We start from the raw sequence: 13814 nt of genomic DNA on the forward strand, positions 1-13814 counted from the left end.
TCCTCCTCTTTGTAAACTGTCCCCCCTTTCCCCGCTCATTCTTCATGCATCTTTTGACCTGTCTTCACTGCTGCTTTCCCCTATTTAAAAGTCAGTTTTTTGGGGGGCACCTGGGTGGCTCAGTTGGTTAAGCACCTGCCTTCGGATTGAGCCCCACAGCAAGCTTCCTGCGGAGTGGCGAGTCTGCTTCTTCGTCTCCCCTGCCCCTCCCCGGGCTCATGAGCCTGTGCTCTCTCTCAAATAAATAAATAAAATCTTTTAAAAAATCAGGTTTTTTTCTACCTGTACACCTGCCTAGCTGGCTATCTATACAGCTCTCAATCATCTTTCTGTCTTTATTTTACTGTCTTTCCTTACTTGCCTTCTAGTTATTTTTTTAAGATTTTATTTATTTATTTGACAGAGAGAGACAGTGAGAGGGGGAACATGGGGGTGGCAGGGGGGGGCGGAGCGTGGGAGAGGGAGAGGGAGAAGCCGGCTTCCCGCTGGGCATGGAGCCCGATGAGGGGCTCCATCCCAGTATCCTGGGATCAGGACCTGAGCAGAAGGCAGATGCTTAAGGACTGAGCCACGCAGGCGCCCCTACTGACTTCTAGTTTCTAAGCCTCTTGCATATCACAGTTGTACTTGATTTTCTTACTGCACTTGCCTGACACTCTCACACCCCTCCCCTGTAAGTAACATTTCCCCACTGACTCATTCTGTATAAACTTGTCTTCCTTTGCTGCTTCTCGCTCCCTCCCTTCCTTTTACTTTTTTTGTAGCTCGTTGTAACTACTTTCCTTCTCTCTCTAATTTTGTGTGCTTTTTGGCCTTACTCCTGGTTTCCCCTATTTGAAATTCTGTCTGTCTGTTGTCTGTCCATCCACCCATTCCTGTTGAGCTGTCTCATCAATTTACTTGTCTTTATTTTACTCTTATTTTCAAGTATTTTTTTTTAAAAAAGATTTTGTTTATTTATTTGACACACAGAGATCACAAGAGAGAGTCAGGCAGAGAGACAGGCAGAGAGAGAGGCAATCAGGCTTCCCACTAGTGCAGAGAGCCCGATGCGGGGCTCGATCCCAGGACCCTGGGATCATGACCTGAGCCGGAGGCAGATGCTTAACCCACTGAGCCACCCAGGGGCCCTAAGTAATTTCTTTTTATATCTTTCTCTCTCCCTGCTTCCTCAGCTGTACTTAATTTTCACAGCAGCTCCTGCTTTTAAACTCCTGTGTCTACTCTCACATCCTGTTATTTTATTTTGCCAGTTGCCTAGCGTCATCCCTTTCAGATTTCTTTGCTTTCTTTCTCCTTCCCTCCCTCCATTCTGTCCGTCCATCTTCTCCTCCCTTCTTCAGCTGTCATACCCGCTTCCTTGAACGTCTTCCTATTTATCTTTTTTATGCTCCTTTCCTTCTTAGTGGACAGTACTTTTATTTATTTTTTATTTTTTTTAAGATTTTTAATTTATTTATCAGAGAGAGAGAGGAGCGAGAGCGAGCACAGGCAGACAGAGTGGCAGGTAGAGGCAGAGGGAGAAGCAGGCTCCCTGCCAAGCAAGGAGCCCGATGTGGGACTCGATCCCAGGACGCTGGGATCATGACCTGGGCTGAAGGCAGCTGCTTAACGAACTGAGCCACCCAGGTGTCCCTGGACAGTACTTTTAAAGTCCAGTCTTTTCTGGGACGCCTGGATGGCTCAGTTCGTTAAGCAGCTGCCTTCAGCCCAGGTCATGATCCCAGCGTCCTGGGATCGAGTCCCACATCGGGCTCCTTGCTCCGCAGGGAGCCTGCTTCTTCCTCTGACTCTGCCTTCCACTCTGTCTGCCTGTGCTCGCTCTCTCACTTGCTCTCTCTCTGACAAATAAATAAATAAAATCTTAAAAAAAAAATAAAGTCCAGTCTTTTCTGTGTATGTATATCTGTATCTGTTTTATTTTACTGTATTTATTAACTGATTTCTTCTTTTCAGATCTCAATCTCCCCCCTCCTGTCCATGATTATGTAATTTTCTTACTAGCTTCTTTTCAGCATCCTGTTTCTATCATGTCATATTCTTTGTAATTCTTTTTTCCCAGACTCATCCCTTTTATAAACTTCTTTACTTCCTGCCCCTTCCTTCCCTTAATCTAATCCCCTTCCCACTCCCCACATTTTAAAAAATCTCATTATAGTCACTACTTTAATTTATTTTTCTGGTTTTTTTGTCCTGTCTTTATTGTTGGCTTTTCTTTTTAAAAATCAGTTCTATATATGTGTCTGTATATGAATGTATGCATGTAAATATGTATGAATTGACTGATTGATCCATCCATCCATTTAATTTTAATGTATTTTTAAACTGACTTCTTTTTAAAAAGTTTTTAAAGTAAGCTCTATGCCTAACATGGGGCTTGAACTCTTGACCCCAAGAAAAAATCGCGTGCTCTCCCAGCGGAGCCTGCCAGGTACCCCTAAACTGACTTCTTTTAAAAATTTAATTAATTAATTTTAGTTTACTTTTTCAGCGTCCCAAGGTTCATTGTTTATGGACCACACCCAGTGCTCCATGCAATACGGTCCCTTCTTTTTAGATCTCTCTTTCAAATCCTTTGTTTCTCACTCTCGCAATCTCCGCCTTTGGCTTTGTCCTACTGACAGCCTTTTTAAACTTTGTTCTCCATCTTCCTTTCACTCTCTTTGTTCATTTACTTCTTCCCTGTCTGTCTGTTTCTTCTCCCTTTCCTTTCACTCTTTTTTCTTTGATGGTTTGTTTTTCTTTCCCCTTGGTCTGGTCTGTCTCTAATCTCTGTGTCTTTGTTTTCCTCCCACCCCACTCATCCAGAGAGAGAGAGAGAGAGAGTTTTATTACTGGTTTCTTCTGTTCAGTTTTTTCTTTTTCTCTCTTACTCATTCTTTCCCTCTTCTTTTCTTCATTTCATTCTTTCTTTATGTACCTTATTTTCTTACTGCCTTCTCCTTTTTAATGTTTTTGATCTTATTTTTTGTATCTATCTCTGTTTCATACTTGGTATATTTTAAATGACTCTTCTTTTTTGTCTCCTTTAAAAAAACCTTTCCCCCCCCCCTTTCTTTTGCTAGCGTGCTCTCTTTCTGTTTTGTATAATTTTTTTCTTATTAGTCCTGTTAAAATTTTTTCTTTTTAAAAATATTTTCCTTTGTCTCCCTCTGTTTCAGTCTATTTTTTGGTAATGTTTTTCTCTTACTCTCTGTTTGTCTCTCCCTTTATATACATTTTTCTCCATCTCTGTCATCTTTTTTTTTTAAGATTCATTTATTTATTTGACAGAGATCATAATCAGGCAGAAAGGCAGGCAGAGAGAGAGGGGAAAGCAGGCTCCCCGCTGAACAGAAAGCCCGATGTGGGGCTCGATCCCAGGACCCCGGGATCATGACCCGAGCAGAAGGCAGAGGCTTTAACCCACTGAGCCACCCAAACGCCCCTGTCATCTTTTTTTTTTAATTGTCCCCTCTTACTGGCTCCCTTTTCATTAATTAATTTTTTAGAGAGAGACCACGCATGAGGGCGAGTGGGGAATGGGGCACAGAGGGAGAGGAAGAGAATGAGAATGCTAAGCGCACTCCATGCCCAGCACGATCCGACACAGGGCTCAGTCTCGTGACTCTGAGACTGACGGAGACCTGAGCTGAAATCAAGAGTCAGATGCTTCACCTGTTCACTGCACTGAGCCACCCAGGTACCCCCGGCTCCTTTTCAAATCTGTGGTACAGGCGGTGTTGCCTACTGAGCCACTTTACAGAGTGTTGAATTTATTATAACGTGTGTAACATTGTGTGTGTACCTTCTCTACAACTTGAGCTGTAGCTAGGACGTGGCTGGCATAGTGCTTGGCACAGGTAGTGTGAACTAGGATTTCCCTTTCCAAGGGTCTTCTGACCTCACTGCATAAACACACTGAGATTTTTGGTTTTGTTTTGTTTTTACAAAGCCACCAATGTTTAGTATATAGATATGCATCCTCTACTTAGATACCTTATCATTTATTGTCTCTCACCTTCCCTTTGATCCTGTCCTTTGTTTTCAAATACATTTTCTTCTGGTCTGTCTCTCTTCATGTCATCTCTCTGCATTTTTTGTAAATGATAAGCAATTTTTTTCTCTAGAAGTGCTTGTTTCTAAAATATTAAAAATATATATTTAACATTTAAAAAGTTAATAGCAGTTTGCCACTGGAAATGCAAAACAGATATTTCAAATATGATGGCTACTTGAAGGGCACCCTCATTCCTAATTTGAGATTTCTGAAGTCACAATGAGTACAAAACTAGGAAGATAGTAAGGGATAAGTTTCATTTTGCTGTCCGGCATGAAGAAGAATAAATTGTAACAACTAGACCCAATTTAAGTCATTGTGCCCTTTCTGGAGACTGGTCCCATTTCAGAGCAGTCCTTGAAGTCCAGGTTCAGACCAAACTGGGTTTCTCCATCAATAGCTGTCCTCGTGAGTTTAGGCCACTTTTGATAATTCACACTTTAAAATATCAAAATTGGCAAAAGCTTTCCCTCAGATAGCCCAAGTTATCAGTAAAAGCTCACTTTACCTTCCGGTGAGCTTCCTCCCTGACTTTTTGCCGTTGTTCCTCAACTTTTGCTTCCCTTTTTACTTCGTCTCCAATCTTTGTCAGAAGTAACATTTCTTTTGTCTTCCATTCCTAAGGAGCACAATGTTATGGTAGTTAGCTGGGGTTCTGTTTCATTATCTTTTTTTTTTTTTTTTTTGTATTTTGTCAATAAGCAAACTAGATCAAGTCAAGGGCCTTACAAAAACTGGGAAAATCTTATGTTGGCTTTAGAATGGGCTTCTCTTACTGCTTTTTAATTGGGAATATGTTGGTGGATGCAATAGAATGGCAAAAGGAAGGAAATTATTTTGCTATTGGAAACTTACGTCAAGTATAAGCCTGGCTTCAAAGATGGATCTAAGAAGATGTTGACAAGAGGGTTTTCTCTTATTGCCTAAGGGGCATATCATACGTAATCTGTTGCCTTTAAATATATTTTGGTAGAGAAGATAAATAAATAGGCTTGTCTGCATTTTGAGGGAATACAGCCATGATTATTTTTCACTAGGGTGAATTTCTAAAACTTTAAGAGTAGATGAGGTGTTACTATAAATGCAATACAATTTGTGGTATCAATCTCACTATGTTAAGTAAAAGCTTGTCTATTATAGTAATGATATTACTATTTATTCTTTAAATTATTCGTTAAAATATTAATTATTTTAATAGTGGCTTAATTTGGTGGCAGTGCTAAAAATGTTTATCAAAGCAGCAACCATATGTAGTTTCCCCTTCAATGTTTAAAATTTGGTTTTCCTCACCTCTTCAATTTGTCTACGGAGACGGAGCTTTCTTCTAACGTGGTCCTGATGTCGGTGTTGTTCTTCCTTCATCCTGAGTACGCTCTGCTTTCCTGCCGCGCGCTCCGCCTTGCCTAATTCCCTACTAATCATATCTAAGTATCTAAAGCAAAGTGCAAATATAAGTGAAGGTAAATTGAGTATTTCCCCTATTATGGTATTATCAGTTTTGATATTCTCAAACTACCTTCTGGTTTGCTTTTTAGTTCCTGAATATAGAAAATGTAGAGTTTTTCAGGGACCTTGAAGCTAACTGATCCACCGGCTCACCATACTGTGCTGAATTTACCAGACCCTGTTATACAGGTCGGTTATCGTGGTTGGGACAATGGCAAAATGTGGAACAGAGTGATTATAAGCATTTTACATAGAGATTACGTACAGCCCTGTAGTTTTGGGAACATGAATTTGCAAAGACAGCTGAAACCAACTAAAACTGAGTTCAAAGCACAAGTCGATTTGAATTTCCTTTAAAAATAAGTGGGTACTGGTTTCTCTGTAATTCCCAAGTTCCTGAATGACCTTCCATGTACAGAGAGGTCTGCGGACTCCCCGTCTGGGACCTTGGTGGATCAGCATGTATTGTGGCATATCATGTGACACGAACCCATGGACTTCAAGAGGCAGGGGAAGGGGAACTGGCCCTTGTCCCTGATAAAGGAGAAAGAGAACGAACTACAGCTCATCTCTGCCTCTTGCGGCAAGGGCTTGGCCTCTAAATAGTAATACTGAATGTGTGTGGGTGGTAGCTAAACGAACATACATAATTGATTGGGGAACAACACCTGTTTCTATTAGCATCAGATAAAGTTATAGGAACTCTCCCTTTCTGACCCTGCAGCGACTTCCTTCAACTTAATTTTGAAACGCACTTAACACACCTTCTCTCTCTCTGCTACTATGGATGTGGGTTTCCTAAGCTCATGGATCTGGACTTTGGATTTCTTCAAATTCAGTTTGGCTTACCTCTTGGGCTTCTAGTAAGTCCAGTTTCTCCAGTAGAAACTCTCCCCCCAAGCCTTGCTTCCAGGGCCTTCCCAATCCCGTTACCTCTTAATCTCCTTTCCTTTCTCTCCACATTGAAATTATAGGGGCCTCAATAGTGTCTCATCCTTTTTTGGGTCCTGATTTCAATTCCTTCTAGTACTCTTATAGCTTTCTGGGGTCTATAACATGTCCATGAAGTATGTATTGACTCCAGTCATACCTGTGCCTTATTATCAGCTCTTGGTCTGGAGATGCTTGTGTATCTTCCTGTAACAGCCATTCTTGGAACTGTTCGTTTCCACTATTTTCATAGGCTCTTCTGGTTTCATACAATTTATTTACTTGTTTTTCAATCATTTTCTGAGAGAGAAAAAGAATCAAAGTCTTTATACTGGTTAGAAATAAACCTGTCCTTTGATAGGCCCTCTTAAGTGTAGGGCTTGGGAAACCTTCTGTACTTTACAAATGGTTAATTCTTTTAACCTGCATTTAAGTCTAGTGTGGCTCCATTCCAGGTAAGTGAAAATTCTCTCTGTAAATTAAAGGCGAAGGTCTAAATCGCTAGGGATCTTATTTGATTTGTTATCTTCATAATTCTAGGTCAGGTAATTATAAGTAAATATCCTGCAGAGAACCAAACCTTTCTTCCAAACCCTACATAAAAACTATCTTACAGACCCCAAATAAAACAAATTTAAGTATTAACTTACTTGTTCTCTTACATAGTTTCTTTCAAAGTCTAATTTTAAAGTGGTCAGATACTGCCTGTACTTATTCAATTCTTTCAAGGTACATATGACCTATAAAGGCAAAACCAAAAACCAAAGATATAAATAAAAAGTTGCAACAATCATCTTTCCAGAGAAGAGTGACATAGGAATATTCATTTTAGTAACAATTTTAGGACCAAGGGTAATAGCACAGTTTGGTAGCAATTTAGAAAGCAGTATCTAAAATTGTTGTATCACCAGGAAATGTCTATCTAAATAGTATTATTTCAATAATATGGTTCATATCATAATCAGAAATTTACAATTCTCAATGTATTTGTTATTAAAACGCCAGTATAATAATGCCATTTAACACCCCTCTAATTTATTTCATCATGCTGTTTTCTGCTAGGTTTCCATTTTGTCTCTAGTCTTCTCAAGAAGTATAGGAAATATTCCCTGATAGGTATACTGTCCTCTTATTACTTTTAAAGCCAGAGGAAAGTCACTACACTACAGCAGGGAGAAAATACCTAAATAAAAACATCTGTATGTATGCCTTTACATACTTGAATAATTTGGTGCTTATTTTTTGCTGTTTTCAAAGAAAAAAAGGTCAAGAAGGCACAAGTAGTCTTATTTAGAAATCCAAATATGAGTAATTAATTGAGTTTTCTAATAAATATTCTTTGTTTAACCAAAGCTGATACAGGCTCCTAGTGAAGTACAGAACTGAGGGTCTATCAAGTCCCTAGGTTTCTACTGGTTAACAGGAAGGAGGCTTCAACCTACTTTATTATTGCTGGTGATGTAACCGCCCTTCTTTAATCTCCTTAGGATATCCTTTCGCTTATGGTATGCTTTTAAATGGGGATCATGCAGGCTTTTATAGCTGGTTTCCAAAAGTCGGCAGTAAGGATCACTCAGGTTAAAGTCATAAGAAGGGTGATAAAGCTGCAAACATACGGATTCAAAAGTATTACATGTGTAAAACGAATGAAATTGCACTTTTAAACCTCAAGTTGTTGAAATGACTAGGTTGGTCAGTGAAAATGAAACCTGCAAGCAGAACCTGAAGAGAGGGGATCCGGAAAATGAATTGATTTAGTAAAGCTAACTGCCTTCCTCTTCCCTCTCCTCTACAGAGCTGTCTTGAGGCTGGTGGTGGTAGCCTCAACCTCTGTCTAATTCATGAACACTGAGGTGTGGCCTTAAGAGTCCTGAAAGGCAGGTGGAATGCTTTATATATGGGCAGGGGGAAAAGACGAGAGAGGCAGGATAGGGTTCTAGCTTTCTTCTTCCATTTAGAAGCTTCCTTTTAAAATTTCTGACTGCTTGACTGGTGGCAGCCTCTTGTCTTTCCTAACGAACCTATATCAGGAAACTGGATTCCCTCAGTACCAATGTTTCCTTAAAAAGGCAGAGAAAGACATCCTTATGGGCAGTGATTTAATTCACAGTGAGACTAGACAGGAAGCCCATATCTTTCCTAGAAGAGAAGTGATCAAAAGTGATGGCAGCTGAAACACTGCTGCAATCAGCGGACTGATTATTGCTTCTTCTTTTAGATGTTGACTTTTGTTGGTAACAGACGTGTTGACTAACCCTGGGCTACTGTCCTATCCAGAAAGAGACAAATCTGTTTGTTGAGGCCAGGTTAAGCTTTCTATCGTCAATTACAATAATTGATTTCCCTGATCTGAAGAGTCTATTATTTCATCACTATATGCCAGTGGGAGGTCACTAGGGAGACTTTTAAAAGTATGTAAATTGTTCTCTTCACTTAACATGTTTTCTTTTCTTGAGAGCACAATGTCTAAGTTAATTGGCAAAGTATTTACTATTAGCATTCAATAAAAACAATTTTAGGAGTTTGTGAACAGTTGCTACCTAAGTATAGTATACTAATAAGCAAATTAACTTATAAATACATTATCTGAGAATAAGTTTGGTATCAGAATGTCATATAGGATCACTTGTCAGGTTTGGATTAATGCATAGCTAAAGAAAGGTAGGTAACATTGTTACCATTTTAATTTGACAGAAAAAAAGACAGTCAAATACCATCATTTTGCTTCTATCTGCATTCAGAACACATGAGGGACCTTTAAATTCCCTGTTTCTGTAGTGATCTGCTAAAGTAGTCTGCAGTTCAGGAAGCAGCAAGGTCCAGTAATGGAGTGTGGCCTGAGAGTCAGAAGACAGTGGTTCTGGTCTGAACTCTACTATTACCTACCTGTGACATTAGATAAATCCTAGCTTCACCTTACAAGGTGGTCATTAGGGTAAAATGAGTTAAAAAAAACAAACAAAGAAACAAACAAACAAACAACTAAAGGTGTAAAATATTAAATCTTACTTTCTTGAGGAGATCCTGCTAAAAGACAAAGATTCCACAAAGTTAGTGTTCAGGGTAGCTGAATGTAGTGCCTGATCATGATCAAATGCATATATTTTGGGGTAATCAATATAATAAAGTACAGAGACAATCAGTATAATTCAGTATAGAAAAATCTGGAAATAAGAAGTAGTTAACAAGTGTAAAACAGGAACAGAATAGAAATATAGCAAATAGAAGATGTTTGAGGGAAAAAAACCCAACAGATTGGGCTACAGTTACAAAGTAGGAAGCAGTGTTATTACTAGTAGTGAAATAGGTTTTGAATATGTTTCAGGAAAGCTAACTTGCGGGAATGTGACTCAGTCAATTTCTGTGAGGTTGGCATTTATTTAGTAGAACACTATGTTTTCAAAAGAGAAACTCTATTATAGTTTTCCAGCAATAAAACCTAAAAAAGTCATATATATCAAACAATTATCAGAAATACCAAGAAGCCCCTATTCATCCTTGATGCTGTGCTAGACAGTGCAAGAGTAAGGAAATTAGAATTATTTCTGTAGAATCTTTTGCTATTGTGATCAAAACACATTCTCAACTAGAAAGTTCTGAACCTCCTTCAGGCTTGGCCTAAATTCTGGACAGAGCACAGGGTGTTAGGCAGAGGACTTAAAATGTGTAACAATATGAGTGCGGCACACTGCATCACTAACAGTGCTGATTCAGTGCTGAGTAAGATAGTGCAGACCAACGCCATGTAAATTCTATGGAAAGATGAGAGTTGGGTGTTGTAACACTTGGGAAAGGCTTTGTATAGTAGCTCTTAAAGGGTGGCTCAGACTGAAGGTCAGAAAGGAGAGAAGAGTGCCTACCAAGTTGTGGGAGCCTGGTGGACAAAGGCACTGATGTAAGAATTAGCAACGTAAGTGTAGGTAGGCAGAGAAGACCCCGCTCAATCTTTGGGAACTGAAGCTCTGGGCTGGAGATAAGGCTGAACTGGATGGCTGAGGCAGATCATGGGGTCTTCCATCATTGAAGTGAAGCTCAGGCACTAATCACTTCAATTCATTTAACTTAACTGGGTGTGTTAAGTGGAAGTTGACTCAAAGCGAAATCATAGCAGTGTTTCAAGTTTAATAGCGAGCTATTGAAAAGGGTAAAGAAAATCACTTAAGCACTATTAAAACTCAGTTTACCTTTTCATTTATATTTGTAGTATAGAATATATTGTTGCTTCCTGGGATAATAGGCAGCTTGACCCCAAGAGGGAGATCCAATAGATTAGCTGCTCCGACCTCTGGAATGTCTTTTTTGCGCGAGCCCTGTCAGGTACAGTGAGAAGGTCTGGCTATTTTTAAGAACTGTTCTTTTAGTTTACACCAATCTATTCACATTAAAATGGGCTAATACCTCCAAGGACACCAAAGAATTGTACACTCAGGATTGAAAGAGCCCGCCCTGCTGACAACCCGGAAGGCCTCCCAGCTTCCCCCGGTTACCAGCCAATCTCTTGGCCGCGGCCGCTCTCGCTACTGGCTGCGGGCCCTGGGAGTCTGAAGCGGAGCGGTCAAGCACCCGCCCCTTTCCCCCACACCTCGCTCTGCTGAGGTCTCCGCCCCTTCCGTCCGCCCGCCTTCCCGAGACCCCGCCCAGGAGCCAGGAGGAGGGTGACTACCGATTCGCCGCCACTCGCGGTGTCGCAGTGCTCTCTGGCGCGTGTTAGGCTGCTGGCCGCCGCCTTAGTGGCAGCGGCTTCAGCAGCCTTGTAGCAGTTGCTGAGGTACAGATCCATGGCCGTCGGTCAGCCCCCAGGGTGCCGGGAGCTGGGGCTGCAAGCCGTCTTCGTTTCTCTTCTTAACTCACACCTTTCCGGCTCTACGCTCTGATCAAGTTTTGGGCAACCCAGAAGGTGGTCGCCAGGGTAACGCGTCCCCTAAGCCACGCCCCCCACTGTGCGGTGCTCCGTCCTGGCGGTCTTACGTCCTCAACGCGCAGAGGCCTCTGGGAGGAGAAAGGGATGGCGGACTACTGGCGGCTGGAGCTGCGCCCCACCCACCTTTGGCGCATGCGCAGTTCTAAGAGCCTCAGAGTTTGGGGAAGGTCCAAAGGTGTGGTGCGAGAGCGCGCGGTGGAGATTAGGTTTCTTTCTGAGAGCAACACCCTTCCTTTGAAGATTTTAATTCTTTGTCAGAGAGAGGCAGAGTACAAGCAGGGGACATTAGCAGGCAGAGGGAGAAGCAGGCTCCATGCTGAGCAAGGCGCCCCACGGGGTACTCCATCTCAGGACCCTGGGATCAGGACCTGTGCCAAAGGTCGACATTTCACCGACTGAGCCGCCCAGGCGTTCCAACACCCCTTATATATACTAAACCGGAATGTACTAACTTTTGTCAGTGGGTAGCTGGCTGTAATTCTTAAAATTCATCCTGGCCCCCCAACAAGCTATGTGATTCTGCTCAATACACGTCCACCAGTAATTGTGTAGTTTGTCCTAGGGCCAGAGGCCTGACTTTCCACATCAGAGGACTTTATAGACACCATGACCTCTCTTTCCCTAGGTATACTCTCTCCAGTTTCCACATAGGACACAATAACTTTTTTAGGGCTCAATGCTTTCTTCCCTTGTCTTCCCTCTTCCTGTCTTGGCCTCTTCCTCTCTCTGGCCTGCTCTCCCTCCCTTTCTCCCCCTTTCTCCTATTTCTTTCTACCTTCTCATTAGCTTAGCCAACATTTCTTGAGTGCCTGCCCTATGCCAGACACTGTGCTGGGTGCTGAGGATACAACAGTGAGTAAAACATTCCCTGCTGCCTAGGAGTTCACCAGATGGTAAATACATTCAGGGCTGGTGTGTCAAGAGTTTGTACTTTGTCTCCATGTCTTTTTATTATGATAAAAAAAACCAGGCAAAACATAAAATTCACCATCTTAATCATTTTAACTGTACTGCTCAGTACATTGACATTGTGCAACAAATCTCCAGAAGTCTTTCATTTTTAGGTAGGCAGAGAAGACCCCGCTCAATCTGAACTGAAATTCTATACCCATTAAACAAATCTCCTTTCTTCCCTTCCCCCCAGGCCCTGGTAACCCTTTCTGTTTCAATGAATTTGACTATTTCAGATACCTTATATAAGTGGTATAAGTGAAATCACATGCTGTTTGTCTTTTTGTGATTAGCTTATTTCACTTAGCATAATGTCCTCCAGGTTTATTCATGTTGTACCGTATGGTATGATTTTTTTTTCCTTTTTAAGACTGAATAATATTACATTGTATGTATACACCACATTTTCTTTATTCATTCAACCATCAATGAACATTTATGTTGCTTCCACCTCTTGGCTATTGTGACTAGTGCTGCCATGAACATGGGTGTACAGATGTCTCTTTGAGAACCTACTTCAAAGTTTTCTTAACTATATACTCAGAAGTGGAATTGCTGAATCATGTAATAATTCTATTTCTAATTTTTTGAGGAATCTCTGTATTGTTTTCCATAGTGGTTGCACCATTTTACAGTCTCACCAGCAGTACACAAGTGTTCTAATTTCTTCATGTCTTCACTATTATTTTCTGTTCTTTTATTTTTTCTCATTTTTTAGACAGTGGCTCTCTTATTGGGGTGAGGTGATAGCTCATTGTGGTTCTGATTTGCATTTCTCTGATGATTAGTGAGCAGCTTTTCATATGCTTGTTGGCCATTTTTTATCTCCATATGTTTGGTCTACTTCTTTGTTTTCTTGGGCATTTAGTAACGATAACTACCATTTACTGAGAATTTACTAATTTCAGGTGCTATGCTAAACACTCTTTTAATCCTTACAACACCTCATCTGTGTTTGCTCCATCTCTATAGATGAAGACATTGCTTACAATGGTAATGGCTATTATGTGATAGAACTGAGATTTGAATCCAATTTAACTGACTCCAAAAGCTGTGTTTTCTCTCTCTCTTTTATTTTGGGACACAGTAATCAAAAAACTCTCAACAAACAAAAGTCCAGGACCAAGTGGCTTCAGAGGTGAATTCTACTGAACTGGTTCAATTTCATTGCTAGTAATAAGTCTGTTCAAATTTTCTATTTTTTTTCCTGATTCCATTTGGAAGGTTTTGTGTTTCTAGGAATTTATTTCTTCTAGGTTGGTTAATTTTTGGCATATAGTATTTCATGAAATTCTCTTATAATCCTTTGTATTTCCTTGGTGTCTGTTGTTATTTCTCCTCCTTCATTTCTGATTTTATTTATTTGTGTCCTTTCTCTGATGAATCTGACTAAAGTTTTATCAATTTTGTTGATTTTTTCATAGAATCAGCTTTGGGTTTCGATGATCTGTTCTACTTTTTTTAGGTCTCTATATCATTTATTTCTGATCTAATTTTCATTATTTCTTCCTTCCATTGACTTTGGGA

At 40.6% G+C, this 13814-nt stretch overlaps 1 protein-coding gene across 3 annotated transcripts in view; it reads right to left on the bottom strand.

The window, feature by feature from the left end:
- The window catches only part of LOC116582840 (fibrous sheath-interacting protein 2-like), a 67581-nt gene extending 56138 nt beyond the window's left edge, over nt 1–11443 (bottom strand). For 2 of the 3 annotated variants that reach the window (XM_032330633.1, XM_032330631.1), the window contains exons 1-8: nt 11079–11443; nt 10600–10725; nt 7858–8019; nt 7066–7155; nt 6576–6715; nt 5330–5471; nt 4548–4658; nt 4001–4121 (exon numbers count right to left, since the gene is read on the bottom strand). In XM_032330633.1, the coding sequence (XP_032186524.1) occupies nt 4001–4121; nt 4548–4658; nt 5330–5471; nt 6576–6715; nt 7066–7155; nt 7858–8019; nt 10600–10725; nt 11079–11195 (1009 nt within the window). In that variant the 5' untranslated portion in view covers nt 11196–11443. The remainder of the gene's footprint in view (nt 1–4000; nt 4122–4547; nt 4659–5329; nt 5472–6575; nt 6716–7065; nt 7156–7857; nt 8020–10599; nt 10726–11078) is intronic. The other variant, XM_032330632.1, reaches the window with a different exon arrangement.
- Between the last annotated feature and the right edge of the window lie 2371 nt (nt 11444–13814).

Source organism: Mustela erminea, chromosome X (assembly GCF_009829155.1).
Source record: "Mustela erminea isolate mMusErm1 chromosome X, mMusErm1.Pri, whole genome shotgun sequence".
NCBI classification, from domain to species: domain Eukaryota; kingdom Metazoa; phylum Chordata; class Mammalia; order Carnivora; family Mustelidae; genus Mustela; species Mustela erminea.